Source organism: Erithacus rubecula (assembly GCF_903797595.1).
Source record: "Erithacus rubecula genome assembly, chromosome: 2".
NCBI classification, from domain to species: domain Eukaryota; kingdom Metazoa; phylum Chordata; class Aves; order Passeriformes; family Muscicapidae; genus Erithacus; species Erithacus rubecula.
In genome coordinates this window covers 82,592,048-82,604,365 of record NC_136685.1, presented here as the reverse complement: position 1 = coordinate 82,604,365, position 12,318 = coordinate 82,592,048, and the positions used below count along the sequence as shown (strand labels likewise).

The 12,318-nt window shown below is 36.7% G+C and overlaps 1 protein-coding gene across 2 annotated transcripts in view; it reads left to right on the top strand.

Moving 5' to 3' along the window:
* RBKS (ribokinase) overlaps nt 1-12,318 on the top strand; it is a 71,017-nt gene that overhangs the window by 22,103 nt on the left and 36,596 nt on the right. For both annotated transcript variants that reach the window (XM_079298013.1, XM_079298014.1), the window contains 3 exons: nt 2,769-2,832; nt 5,564-5,626; nt 12,145-12,309. In XM_079298013.1, the coding sequence (XP_079154139.1) occupies nt 2,769-2,832; nt 5,564-5,626; nt 12,145-12,309 (292 nt within the window). The remainder of the gene's footprint in view (nt 1-2,768; nt 2,833-5,563; nt 5,627-12,144; nt 12,310-12,318) is intronic.

The following is a 12,318-nucleotide window of genomic DNA, read 5'->3' as shown; positions in this document are numbered from 1 at the left end:
TTGATGATATTGCATATACTAAATTTTCATGAAGCCATGGCTGCATTTGATTCCTACCTAGAAACAGGAAGTGTTGTATTACCATGTTGTGTAGTCTTTTTAAATAATCCATAAGCCAAATTTAAGTTAAAGTGCTGTAAGCTAAAATCTCATTTAATTGTATGAATATAGCTGTATCTCATATGCAGCCCAAAATATGATTAGTATCTTCAATTGTTTTTTCCTTTTGTATTACTGTCTTATGCTTGTGTTTGATACCTGTTTAATTTGCTAATGACAAAAAAGAGTAAACACTAGAAATAAAAAGCAACATATAAAATAAATGCAAATTTTCAAGAAGTACGTGCTTTTTGTTGTAAGTAATTTTCAAGTACAGATGAGTTTGATTCTTAAGCTGCTAGAATTCTAGTTGCTATGATGCCAGTCAGGTCCCTAGCTCCACATGGAAAACATGATCAGAAGCAGGGAAAACCCAGACTGAAAATTACTAATGTAATTCCATTTATTCTGATATGCAAACTGTGTGACAATAATGCTTGTACAAATGGCTTTTGTTGTTAAGAATTCAAGAAGAAATGCTATTTTAGCACTTAACAGTGTTCTGTGGTCAGCAGTATAAGACATTTATTTTTCATTTTATCCAGTAGTCCATCTAGCAGAGTCTGTGCAAAAGCAGAAAATATTTAAAACAATGTTATATAATTTGACATGGTCAGTAAATATGCCTTTAATCTAAACTGAGTCCCATGCCCAATACTCTTGTCTTGCTTGGGGATAAAGCTTGAATGGAAAAATAAAGTCCTCCAAATGCACTGGGATTAACTGGGTTGGATGAACTAAACATGGAAAAAAGTTTCCAGAGGAAAGTGACCTCCATGGACACCCTTTGGAGGGCTTGCCTCCAGCACTGAGATGTCTTACTGTGAGTAAAAGTACCATTGCTGCTCTCAGCTGTTTTGACAGTTGAAAAGTAAGGGATGCCTGTCTGTCAGTCATGCAGGATCCAGGGCTGAAGGAAGGAAGTTTCAGCTGAGCTTTTGGAAGAGGGTTATGGAATATTTTGTTGCTGAATTAACTGAGCCGATTGTGAGATTTGTTGTAGAAGAATCATAGTAACAAGGGAGGGAGAAGGTGATGCCATCACACAGAACGTGTTCCAGAGCACAGCTATTAGGCTGCAGAGGTGAGCACAACTCAGGTTTAAATTGCAGATGGCTGCAGTCATCCAGCCTAAAGCAGTCAGAAGAGGCAGCTTCTGACAACCCGCCCTGTCTGGCAAACTGGGAGTAGTCAGAAGTGCAAATATACTCTAACATGCAAACAATTAATGACAAAGTGACCCAAGAAAATGCTGGGTTGTTTGGGGTTTTTTTCCATGTGCTAGAGGAATGTTCCATCTGGTTAGACTATTCTGACCTTAACTGCTGTCCTTCTTTGCTGAAAGACTGGGACTATCCTTAATAATGCTTTAGGAAAAAAACCTCATAGATGTTGTAGGAAGTGGAAGTTTCAAATCATGGTTATGCAATCAAATACATGTGGAGAAGGATCATTCATCTCTGACACTTTAAATTTTAGAATTCTGAATCAAAGTGCTTGATTCTTATGATACTGAGCTGGTACTCAGTCCTTCTCCAAGCTTTCTGAAGGACTGAACTCATAAATAGACAAATTTGTAATAACAGCCAGGAGAGGCAGCTGCTTTGTGCTTCTAGTAACTGAAGTACACCATTAGCTATGTAGTGCTATTTTATGAGAAGATGGATGGGTAATTGGTTGGGGCTCCTCTAGACCCAGGATCTCGATTTGGCTTCTAATCTGAAAGATGTTTCTTTTTTCCTCTTGCAAAAATACTTTCTGTAGCATTGATTAGGCTTTGACACTGCTCAGATACACAACTCATTCTTGGAATTAGGAGCACATGCTGAAGACAGGCTAAGAGCGGTGACTCAAAAACTTTGTTGGCTTTATAAATATATTTTAAATGCTTGCATGATATTAAGTGAATTAAACTATTTTTTTCTCCATGTACCTCATCTCCTTTGTTCTGCTTGTGTAATGTGACAAAAAGAAATTTATATTAGTTTGAATAAACAGCAAGCAGAATTGTTTTCAGCTAAAAAGATTAATGGAACTGAAATTACAAGCTTTTTAAGTTGCTGTTAAAAAAAACAATAGACCATAGCCTGACTCCCTAACTCAACTCGATCTGCTGTTGCTGGATAATGCAAACAAAAAATGTTGAATTTCTAAACAGTACATTTAGTACTGAGAATTGCAGAAATTAGTAATGCTGTGTTTATTGTCACTTTCTATCCCATAGACAGAGTCTGATACTTTTCCACCCAGGAAGCTTAAGGTAGAAAATTCAAAATACAAACTGCAGTTAAGAAGGGCACCAGAATTGATGTCAATGCTTTCAATTCAAAGCCAAAAAATTCAGTATATGTCCAGATTTTAAAATCCCCATAAGTTTCAGTGTCAAAGGAGCACAGGGATTGTACAAGGATGAAACTTGAATATGGCAGCATGGATGTTTGTAATAGAGCTGGAGGAAACTGCAGAACACTGTTCTTATTGTTTGCTAGTGCTATTAATTAATTTTTACCATAATTTCTTAATTTATTATTTGTTGATTAATAAGGCAAAAGGATTCAAGATTAAAGTGTTGTATTTAAATTACAGTAGAGCATTTGGTTGTCTAAAGATGGTCTGTTTTTCTTCTTACCTTTCTGTAAAGGAAACCCATTGTTTTATCTTTTGTACAGGTTGGGAATGATTCCTTTGGCAATGATTATGTTGATAATTTGAAGAAGAATGGTATTTCTACAGGTAAAAATTTAAATATTTCATATTATTTTTGAACTTATAAAACTGGTGGTGGAGGATTTTTTATTGTTTTAACTTATTGGGTATGCTTACTATTTAGAACTATGAATAACTGTTTTGATGCAGCTGGCAGGAATGAATGAATATGAGAGAGAACATGGGGACTTCTGAAATCAGCTGTACCACTAAAAATAAAATGTAGTATTATTGCCTCTAAACCTCAGATGATTACATTAGTGCAAGTCACCTGAAGATAACTTGTTGTTATGCAATTGTTTAGTCTGGCATTAATGATAATAATGCCTGCTGAGAAATTGAAAAATTCATTCTGATTACTCATTCTCAACTTCATGTTGTCAGAGGAGGGATGGAGTGGAAATTCAATGGTAAATGCAGTACATTTCCCTTTTGCTTTGTGAACCGACCCGTGCAGTCATTTTAGAGTCTGCAGCTGATGTTAGCACACATGCACACAAAAATCGATGTTAAAAGGCTTTCAGAAAAAGGGAAAATGAGGCATCCACAATATTCTATTATCTGTTCACCTTTGTAAAACCAATTCTCTCTCTACTGTGCACTGCTTAACTACATGATCACATTTTTGTCTGCATGACCCTTGCCTCCTTTGGAGTGGACAAGGATGGACAGATGTAATCACTAAGTGGCAATTCAATATTCCGTTTATCTCTTCTGTTTAATGTGCAGCCACAAGTTTAATCTACTGCATTATTCAAATCCTGCCTTAAAGACAAAACTATCAGTATTTTGTGGGCTTTTTTATTATGCTTATCATGTAGCATCTAAATATTTCACAGATGTATATATAGGTTTGTTCATTGTGTATCTTTCAACTTATGCAAGAAACCAAGCAAGGATGCTATGAAAACAGTGCCTGTTAGTGTGCAGTTCTGAATGTCTCCAAAGCATTCCTACCTCATGTCTTTGATCATGTAAATGAAGCAATTATAATGCATAGCACTTAATGAAAATGCATATGCCACAAAGATATGTTTTCTGATTTAAATGATTGATCTTGCAATCTTAACACGAATTTTTAAATAATCTTTATAGCAGCAAGAGAATAATGTAGGAATAAAAATCAGAAATTCTGTCATATTGCAGTTTATTGATACCTAGGTAGATCATTTGAAGGTTTGGAATGTTTAGGTCCAAGATCCCAATTTCTGCTGATTGAGTTAAAAATATCTCAGAACTGTGTTTGATTGTCACCTCCTCCATTGATCAGCCCTGGAGAAAAATAAGGTATCCTGCTGGTGGGGTTGATCCAGGATCCTAACTTGTATTCCAGGATCTGGAAGCAAGGGTGATTCAGTGTGCTCAGAGCTTTTTGCCCAAGATGGTCTTATTTCAGTCATGGGCTTTTTGTCTCAGTTTAGTGCTTTTCTAGCATATCCCTGTTGTTGTACATAAGGATATTGATTACTGGATGAAAATCCTTGGGGTAATGCCAGTTCTGCCAGCTCTCATATCTTAGGTCCTTGTTTTATGTCTTCTTTATGTGGCTCTTCTGTTTCCTAGCGTATCAGCACACCCCTTTTCTTTCCAATTCCAATCTGTTTTGTAATTTTCCCCTTTCCCTGTCTTCTTATCTTCCACAACCAAGCAACTGCCAGTGCTGCTCAGACCATTAGATCTTTATTGAGTTGTTGTTCCTTTTCCCGCATTTGAACCGAACAACTTGCTGCTCATGCTGCAAGAGCATTGAGAGTACAGAAGACACACATTCTCTGCTTTCAGTTCCAGTGTGCAGACAGAATTCATGCTGAAAATAAGCTGTAATTGCAAGGGAAGTCCTGCTCTGACCCTGGTAACTGAGCTAGACAAAAGTACCTCCAGGGCGAGTACCTGCAAGACTTCAGTAAACCAGATGAGCATGATGTAAGGTGTTTTTCAGCCTTCTTCAAATTGGAGCAGATTGTTAACTGGCCACAAAGGCGCATCTTGGGAAAGATCCCCACTTTTTCCCAGCATTAAATCCATGTTCTAAATTGTTAGAACACCAGAGCTCCTTAAACAAAAGGTCACCAGAATTTGTCTCAAATGGAATAGTAGATTTTTCTCAAATACAGTTTTGGGGGAGAAAAAATAAACCCTTGACTTTTCATCAGTTTTCTGCTACAGTGCTACTGGCTTCTGCTACCAATTTCCTATCATTGGTTGGTATTTGACAAATTTGCTGTCAGCTGAAAACATGTTCTTACAGTAGTAAACATGGAACAATCTTTCTAACAGGGCTGCCAGCATAATTTTAATTTCTCTGAATAATAATCCAAAGAGGAAATATGTAACTCCACCACTGCCTTCATAGCATTAGTTAATATTGCTGCTGAAATGCAAATTACACAGAATGAGATGCTGGGTTGTTTAGTATTTTTGTTTTTCTTTAGCCTTGACTCTATTGTTTCATTGGATAAAAGAAATATTTCCAAGTAGAAGTAGAGTGCCTGAGAAGGCTGTATAAATAACATGCTTTCTCTAATGTAGCCAAATTAAAGAATGTTGGACTCGTGTTTCTGTTTTGTGGGTGTAAATTAACACTTTTTGTTGTTGTTAGCTTCTCTGGCATTGTTGCACATGAAAGAGTAATTAGCATTTTTAAATTGCTGGAGGTTATGGGTTCATTTTAGATTTAATTCAATTAAACTGTGTCACATGCTATTGGTTGAAAGTAATGTATTGAACTAGTGCATGCTCTAACTTTTCCCTTTCTTAGCATTTGTAGGTCAAACTGCAGATGCTGCTACTGGAACTGCATCAATAATTGTCAACAGTGAAGGTACATATTTCTGCTCTGAATTGTCCTCTTTGTTTTGCCTTTACAGCCATAAAAGAAACCTTTGCCTTGTCACTGTTAATTGGGGATTTTTTTTTTTTTTTACATTTTTCAATTTTTTGAAGATTTTCTTCACACTTCATTGCACTTCTGTTTATTACAGGCAGTGTAGAATTAGGTGCCTAAAAGCAGCAAAATTGGATGCTTAAATTATCAGGGTGTTAGCCATATTTCAATCAGTCAGCTGATCTATCTAGTTTTACATTCCTGAACATGCAGTGTATGAGAAGGTGAAAGCTCTCCTTTTCCACTACAACTTACCCATCACTTTTACTATAGAATCATTTAGGTTGAAAAAGACCTTTATGGTCACTGAGTCCAACCATTAACTCAGCACTGCCAAGTCCCCCGTTGTACCATCTACCTGTCACATTTACATGTCTTTTCAAGCAATTTCCTCAAGCTATTGAGAGCCCTTAAAAGAAGTGTGTCTGGATCAAAATGTAGAGCTGAGGACTGATAATGTTTATGCAAACATAACAAATTAAGTGTGATTGGATTAGTTCACTTCTGGAGTTGCTAAGAGGCTTCATTTGAACAGTTACCACAGCTTAGCTGACACATCAATTTACCAAGCCTGTATGTAACCTGATGGTTGTACATTGGGCTACAGTTCAAAATGGGAAAGGAAACATAGCTATTTACTCACGCAGCAAAATTGGGAAGTAACTGTGACTAAAGGCAAGCCTACACAGGAATATTCAGGAAAATTAGGCAAATTAGTTGGAGATGTGAATTTAATTTTCCCTAAGTAAGATTAATCCAAGTCTTGCATGACAACTCTAATTCAGAAATAAGGTAATGCTAATATTTTGAATAACCTGGATACCTGTTAACTTCCACCTCCTTTTCTTGGTTTGGATCAGCAAGTAGATTACACAGCAACTCTTAACACTTCTTATCCTGCCTACAGTCACTATGGCCTTTGTAAAGGAAGGACAGTGGGAGTCCAGTAGCACTCCTGGACCTCACTGTTTTGTACATGTCTTGCACTAGGCTTTCTGTCAAGACTAGTTGAATAAGAACCAGTTGTATAATTTCCCAGTTCATATGCATGACTAGCTAAGATAAAGAGAGTCTACATTTGAAGGAACAGATGTTAAAATTTTATGACCAAGAATTTTCTGAAGGATAAGGAACTAAACAATCTTGTGGAGGTAAAACCTTTATAAGCACCAGGAAAGGGAAATGGATGTTTGGGGCCATGAGGTTCACAATGGACTATCTTACATGTTAGTGTCAGTGTGAAGGGTATATGACAGTGTTGTGATTCACATACTGACATGAATAATGCATAATGTCATGTAGTTTGTGCCTCTGAGTAACTAAAAAATCATATGCTAAGTTAGCACTGGCCTCAAATTTAATTTAAAATCTAGTAGAAGAGCAAACCTGGTCAGAACCATGCTCTAAAGCAAACAGATGCACAGAATTGGTAATGGTTCTCGTTGTTACTTCTCTCAAAAACCATCTGGCGCCTGAATTGAGTAAATTGCAGTAAAATAGCAGTACTTATGTGCTTTGCTGTTGCAAGAGACTTTTTTTTTTTTTTTTTTTTTTTTTTTTTTTTTTTTTTTTTTTTTTCTGTAGAAACCTGGCTGATTTGACCTAAACAGGCTTTACAGCAGTTTTCAAAGGGCTTGTCTACACATGCATGTTTTACTGCAGTGGCTGTGCTGGCATAACTGAACCACCACAGCACTCAGTGGACTGATGTAAAGTAGTTTCTGCTACTTCAAATAATACCTAAAAGGGAAGCATTTGGAGTTGGGGTTGCTGAGGGTGTTTTGTGTTTAGATGAGGGACAAATAAAAACAATAGCTATAGTCTCTTTAAATTGACAAGTTTTCATTACTGTATTGTTACACACCTAACCTACCCTTCTTACCAACTCTTTACAAGCACTGATACTTGGGAAAAATACCAACTCAAACCGAAATCACAGGGAGAAGTAGGAGATATGCAAGTGGCAGGGTATGATGCTGTGATGTATGAGTGAAGGCACAGCAAAAGAAACCCGTAGAGATCAGGGTCAGATGAGGCTCTGAAGTAAATCTTCCCTGTTGTTACCTCTGTCTGTCTAACTGGCGCTGCAGAATTTCTTGGAAGTTTTTGACTAGTTACTGAATTGCACAAGTATAACCCACACACTATTGTAATTGGCAAAGTCTAAAAATTGGAAAATGTCAGGCACATTTGATACTCTCAAAGTTGATTATATTCCAGAACAATACTATATAGTTTCAATAAAAGATAGAGAGGCTTAGTATATTATAGTTTCAATAAAAGATAGAAAGGTTCAATCTCTGCTTTAATGCAGAATGGTAGAGAGATGTTTAATGAACTTATAGAGCTTTATGGAAAAATGTGCAGTCCAGAAATGCTGCAAAGGTTCCCTCTGGGCTGGTCTCAGAAATCTGTGCAGAAATATTTCTGGGACCTTGTGTTCCTTTCAGTTGTTCTCTTTTATGCTGCTACCCTTTAAGAAAGTTTTGGTTTTACTAAACACAAGCTTCACTATAGCAGGATCCTGTACCCTTCAGATCTGTTCTTTCTCTCTTAAGGATTAAAGCTGGTACATCCAGCTGCTTTTCTTAACACATTTTCTTCGAGATGCATCACAGCACTTTGAACCCAAGGTTTTGTTTCCCTTTCAGTCTGCCTTCTTGCCACTAGCTCTGTCACTTAGCACACCTTCTGCTAGCAATGCGATATTGGATGGTAAGAGCCCCATAAAGTGATGATGTGTATTGGACTTTTACACACACATGTAGGGAAGGAAAAACTCTCATTGTGGATAATTTTTTTGGATGTTTACCGCTGAAGGTTATTGCAGCTGTTTCCATATCTGGTACTGACTATCAGCTACAGTTGATGGTGCCATTATGTTGGCCTAACTGAACTAGAGGTCTGAACAAGTCCAACAACATTCATATTCATATTCCTAGCAAAAATTCAGTGGAGGCACGACAGAATTTGGCGAGTCATGGTTAAAGTTCTCTTGATTATTGCAAGTTAGGACTTGGAGCTCACCTACACAGAACACTACATGATAACCCTCACTTGAGAAAGGCATTGTGCTGACTTTATGGTACAGTTATTAGTCATTCATAGACAGTGAATAGATATAATTTTGTAAGTTGCATGTACCTTCAGTGCAAAGCACAGCTAGTAAAAAAAACATTCAAAATATATGTTTAGGTAAGGCTAAGTAAACAAGGCATACTTAGAATACATATGCTAGCTTGTTTGTGTTATACTTTCCATAGAGGAAAACCTTTGGTTTGAACCTTCAGGTTTATGAAGAAATGTCACCTGAATTTTAAAGACTTTCTACTTATTGACTTTCTTCATGAACTTGAATGTTTTTTGAATGCAAGACTCTTCAATATTTCTATCAAGTAGTTGCCTAGAAATTATAATACCATAACACACCCCAAACCCACCCTCATATTGATGAACTATGTGATTTGGCAGCACTTATGTTTTTCTTGTAACATTTTTTTCTGGTCAAAAATGTAATTTTCTTCTCTGAGAATTATTATACACAAGCTCTTCAACTATTGTTACAATTGCATTGTTTGAACTGTTTGAGATTTTGTTTAATTCTAAGCACTACTGATGGTGTTTAGGCTTGCCAGCCAGTTTTAAACATATTTATTGCACTGTGCTGTTTACTGGTTTGACATTTGTTTTTTCCACCGATACTTCTCATCTAGTGTCATCTATAAAATGACCCTTGTGAAAAACAGTCTGGCTTGAGTTATCCATCTTTCTAAGAACTAGAACTAGTAGCAATTTTAGAAGCCCAGCTCAGGACAGTTTTTATTTATGCAGCATTGAACCTGACTGGACCCAATCCCCATCTGGTATAAGCTGTACAAGCTTATCAGTTTCATTTAGCTGTTACAGCTTATAGCAAGTGTGAATGTGGCCCTTAATATTCTAGCTGATGTCTGCAAAACTCACAGTTATATAGATGTTCCCATCAAAACTGATATTTTTAGTCTAAGAAAAGAGATTTTAGAATTAACAGTAATACAATAAATATATTATTCTCCTTCTTGGTATGGAAAATGTTTTACCTCACTGGAGTAGTTTTAGAAGTTAGGTCTACAATTTAAGGCTTCACCCAGGGTTAACAGAGGTACATTGACTTTTCTGGACAATAGTTTATCTAAGATAACTAAGATAAGATATCTAAGATATGTAAGACTAAAAAAACCTCTGAAAATATTTGTCTCTTCTTGTTGAAGGAACATAGAAAAACAATTTTTAGAAATCAGTTTTCTTAGACTTTTCTAGTGTGTATGATTTTTTGAAACTTAAAAATTATTTCATGTTGGACAAGATGAATCTCACCCCTCTTTGCCATCTGTCTTTAACTCTGTTGTCCCTGATGCTGAATTCCCATCTGATTTCCCTGGCAAGAAATAATTGCTTTCAACAAAATGGTTGCTGTTAATACAAATTTTTGTATTAATTGTGAGTTCAGGGGTCCAGATTCTGCCTTCATGCACCCTGGTGCAAGTTTGTGGTGACTGCTGTCATTCAGTAAGTGTGTTGTATATACAGCTAAGAACAGAACTGGGATGGGGGGTTCCCCTCCAGCTTGGGTTTAGTCCATCTGGACTGTTACACCACAGTAGGTACTGCATTTCCCTGGCAGGTTTGAAAGCAGGCTCAAAGTCTCTGACCTTTTGTAGTTAAAGAAAATCTTCAGACTGTGATCCTGTGCAGTATGGTCTACCTTGAATTTGTACATATGGGTTTAAGTAAGCAGCCCTCCTTACTGCCTTGGGCCATTAGCTCCAAAGTCTGATAATAATATACATGTCAGTACAGCTAAATAGTTCAGCAAGGTAATGCATCCAGACATGTGAATAGTCTGAGATTCTAGGAAACACAGAGGCCAGGCAGAAATGAAAGAGATTCTTGTTCCACTGATTCCCTGGCTTTTACTGCATGCACTGCTGCACCCTAAAGCTGTCAGAATATATGGTTGGCAAAATAGGCATAATTTGCCTTTGAATATTTCCTCAACAGAATTCAGGTATCTTGGGTAACATTTATGTGTTGCAGAAGATTTTTGATTTGTTTTCTTTTGTTTTTTTATCCAAGATGCCCATCATTGTCTGTTGAAAAGCAGGGCGTTGGCTTTTAAGTGCTGAGGTTTTGTTTTTCATATGCAGCTGTTCTGCACTAAACCATTGACAGCAGAATTGCTTTGGAAGGCTTGGGTCCCTCCCTCTGAGATCACTATATTATTCTTTCCATTGTCTTGCTTTCTTTTTGGAATGTATTTACTGAGAGAGGCTTTGCACATTCTTAGTCAAAGGACTTTGAAGTCACATTCAACAAAAATAATGTATTTAAAAACATAAATATTTATTTGCAAAGTAATTCAGTTCATTACAGAATTGGTAGCCTTTAATGATTGGCAGTCCTTAAAGGAATCTTCAGCGGGGGCGGGCTGAACCTGTAAATCAAGGAACAACTGACTTATTGAAGTTAATACCTGAGTGATTAATAATAAATTTTAATTTGAAGGCACCCATGCCTGAAGGTCTCTAAGTGTTGTAAGAGAGATTAAAAAAAGAAAGAAGCTGCAATAAAAGAAGGTGATTTGTGTGTCTGAAGAAAAACAAAAGAATATTTGGAACCTACGTAAATGAACTTCACCTAACTATAAAACAAACTACAAGAATAAAATGGATCTTAGATGTGCTTTGAGACACTGCCATGCTTTCACATGCACAGCTTTGCTTAGACCACTCTCCTGGACACCTCTAAGAGCAGAAAAAGCTGTTTCCCACCTTCTTTACTCCTGATAAAACTTCACAGACATCACCTTTCTGGGCTTTGGTGACAAGCTGGTTCTGGTTGTCATGATGGTTAGGAGCCCTGACTTGAAATGTCTCAGGTAAATAGTGCAAGCCTGCTTCTCTGAAATCTAAAGAATGTGCATAATTTTCTTAGCTTGTGAAATACTTTTTGTTCCCAGCTGATGGGAAAATTAAAATTTTAATGCCATTTTTGGCATGTGAATACAGTAATCACATTGATGCCTTTCTCTTCCAAATGCTAGTGGAATATTTTAGGAAGATGCAAATATCACCCTCAGCGTGTATCCACCATCTCCACTGTGACAAGTGCAGTGCTTCTTTAGAGTTCACAGAAGACACCAAAATAAGACTGGAGAATGCCCATACATGATTTTTCCCAAAGGAATTTATATAGTATTTATTGTGCAGTGTTAATTCATTACTACCTTGGTCTTTTTGATTATCCTCTGAAATATTTGTGTATTTGAAAATGTCAGCAATGCATACAATTTTAATGGGCTTTTTTTGGAAAGTAAATTAAAAGATTTATTGAAATATATTGTAAAAAGTGCAAGGAATTTATTTACATATTTTATTGTGAAAGTTAAAATAAAAAACTCAACTTCTTCTCTTTAGGACAGAATGTTATTGTCATAGTCCCAGGAGCCAACTTACTTTTAAATTTTGAAGACCTGAAGAGGGCTTCTGATGTCATCTGTAAAGCCAAAGTGGTTGTTTGCCAGCTAGAAATAACCCCTGCTGTTTCACTTGAAGCTCTGAAAATGGCACGTGCCAGTGGAGGTAATTTAA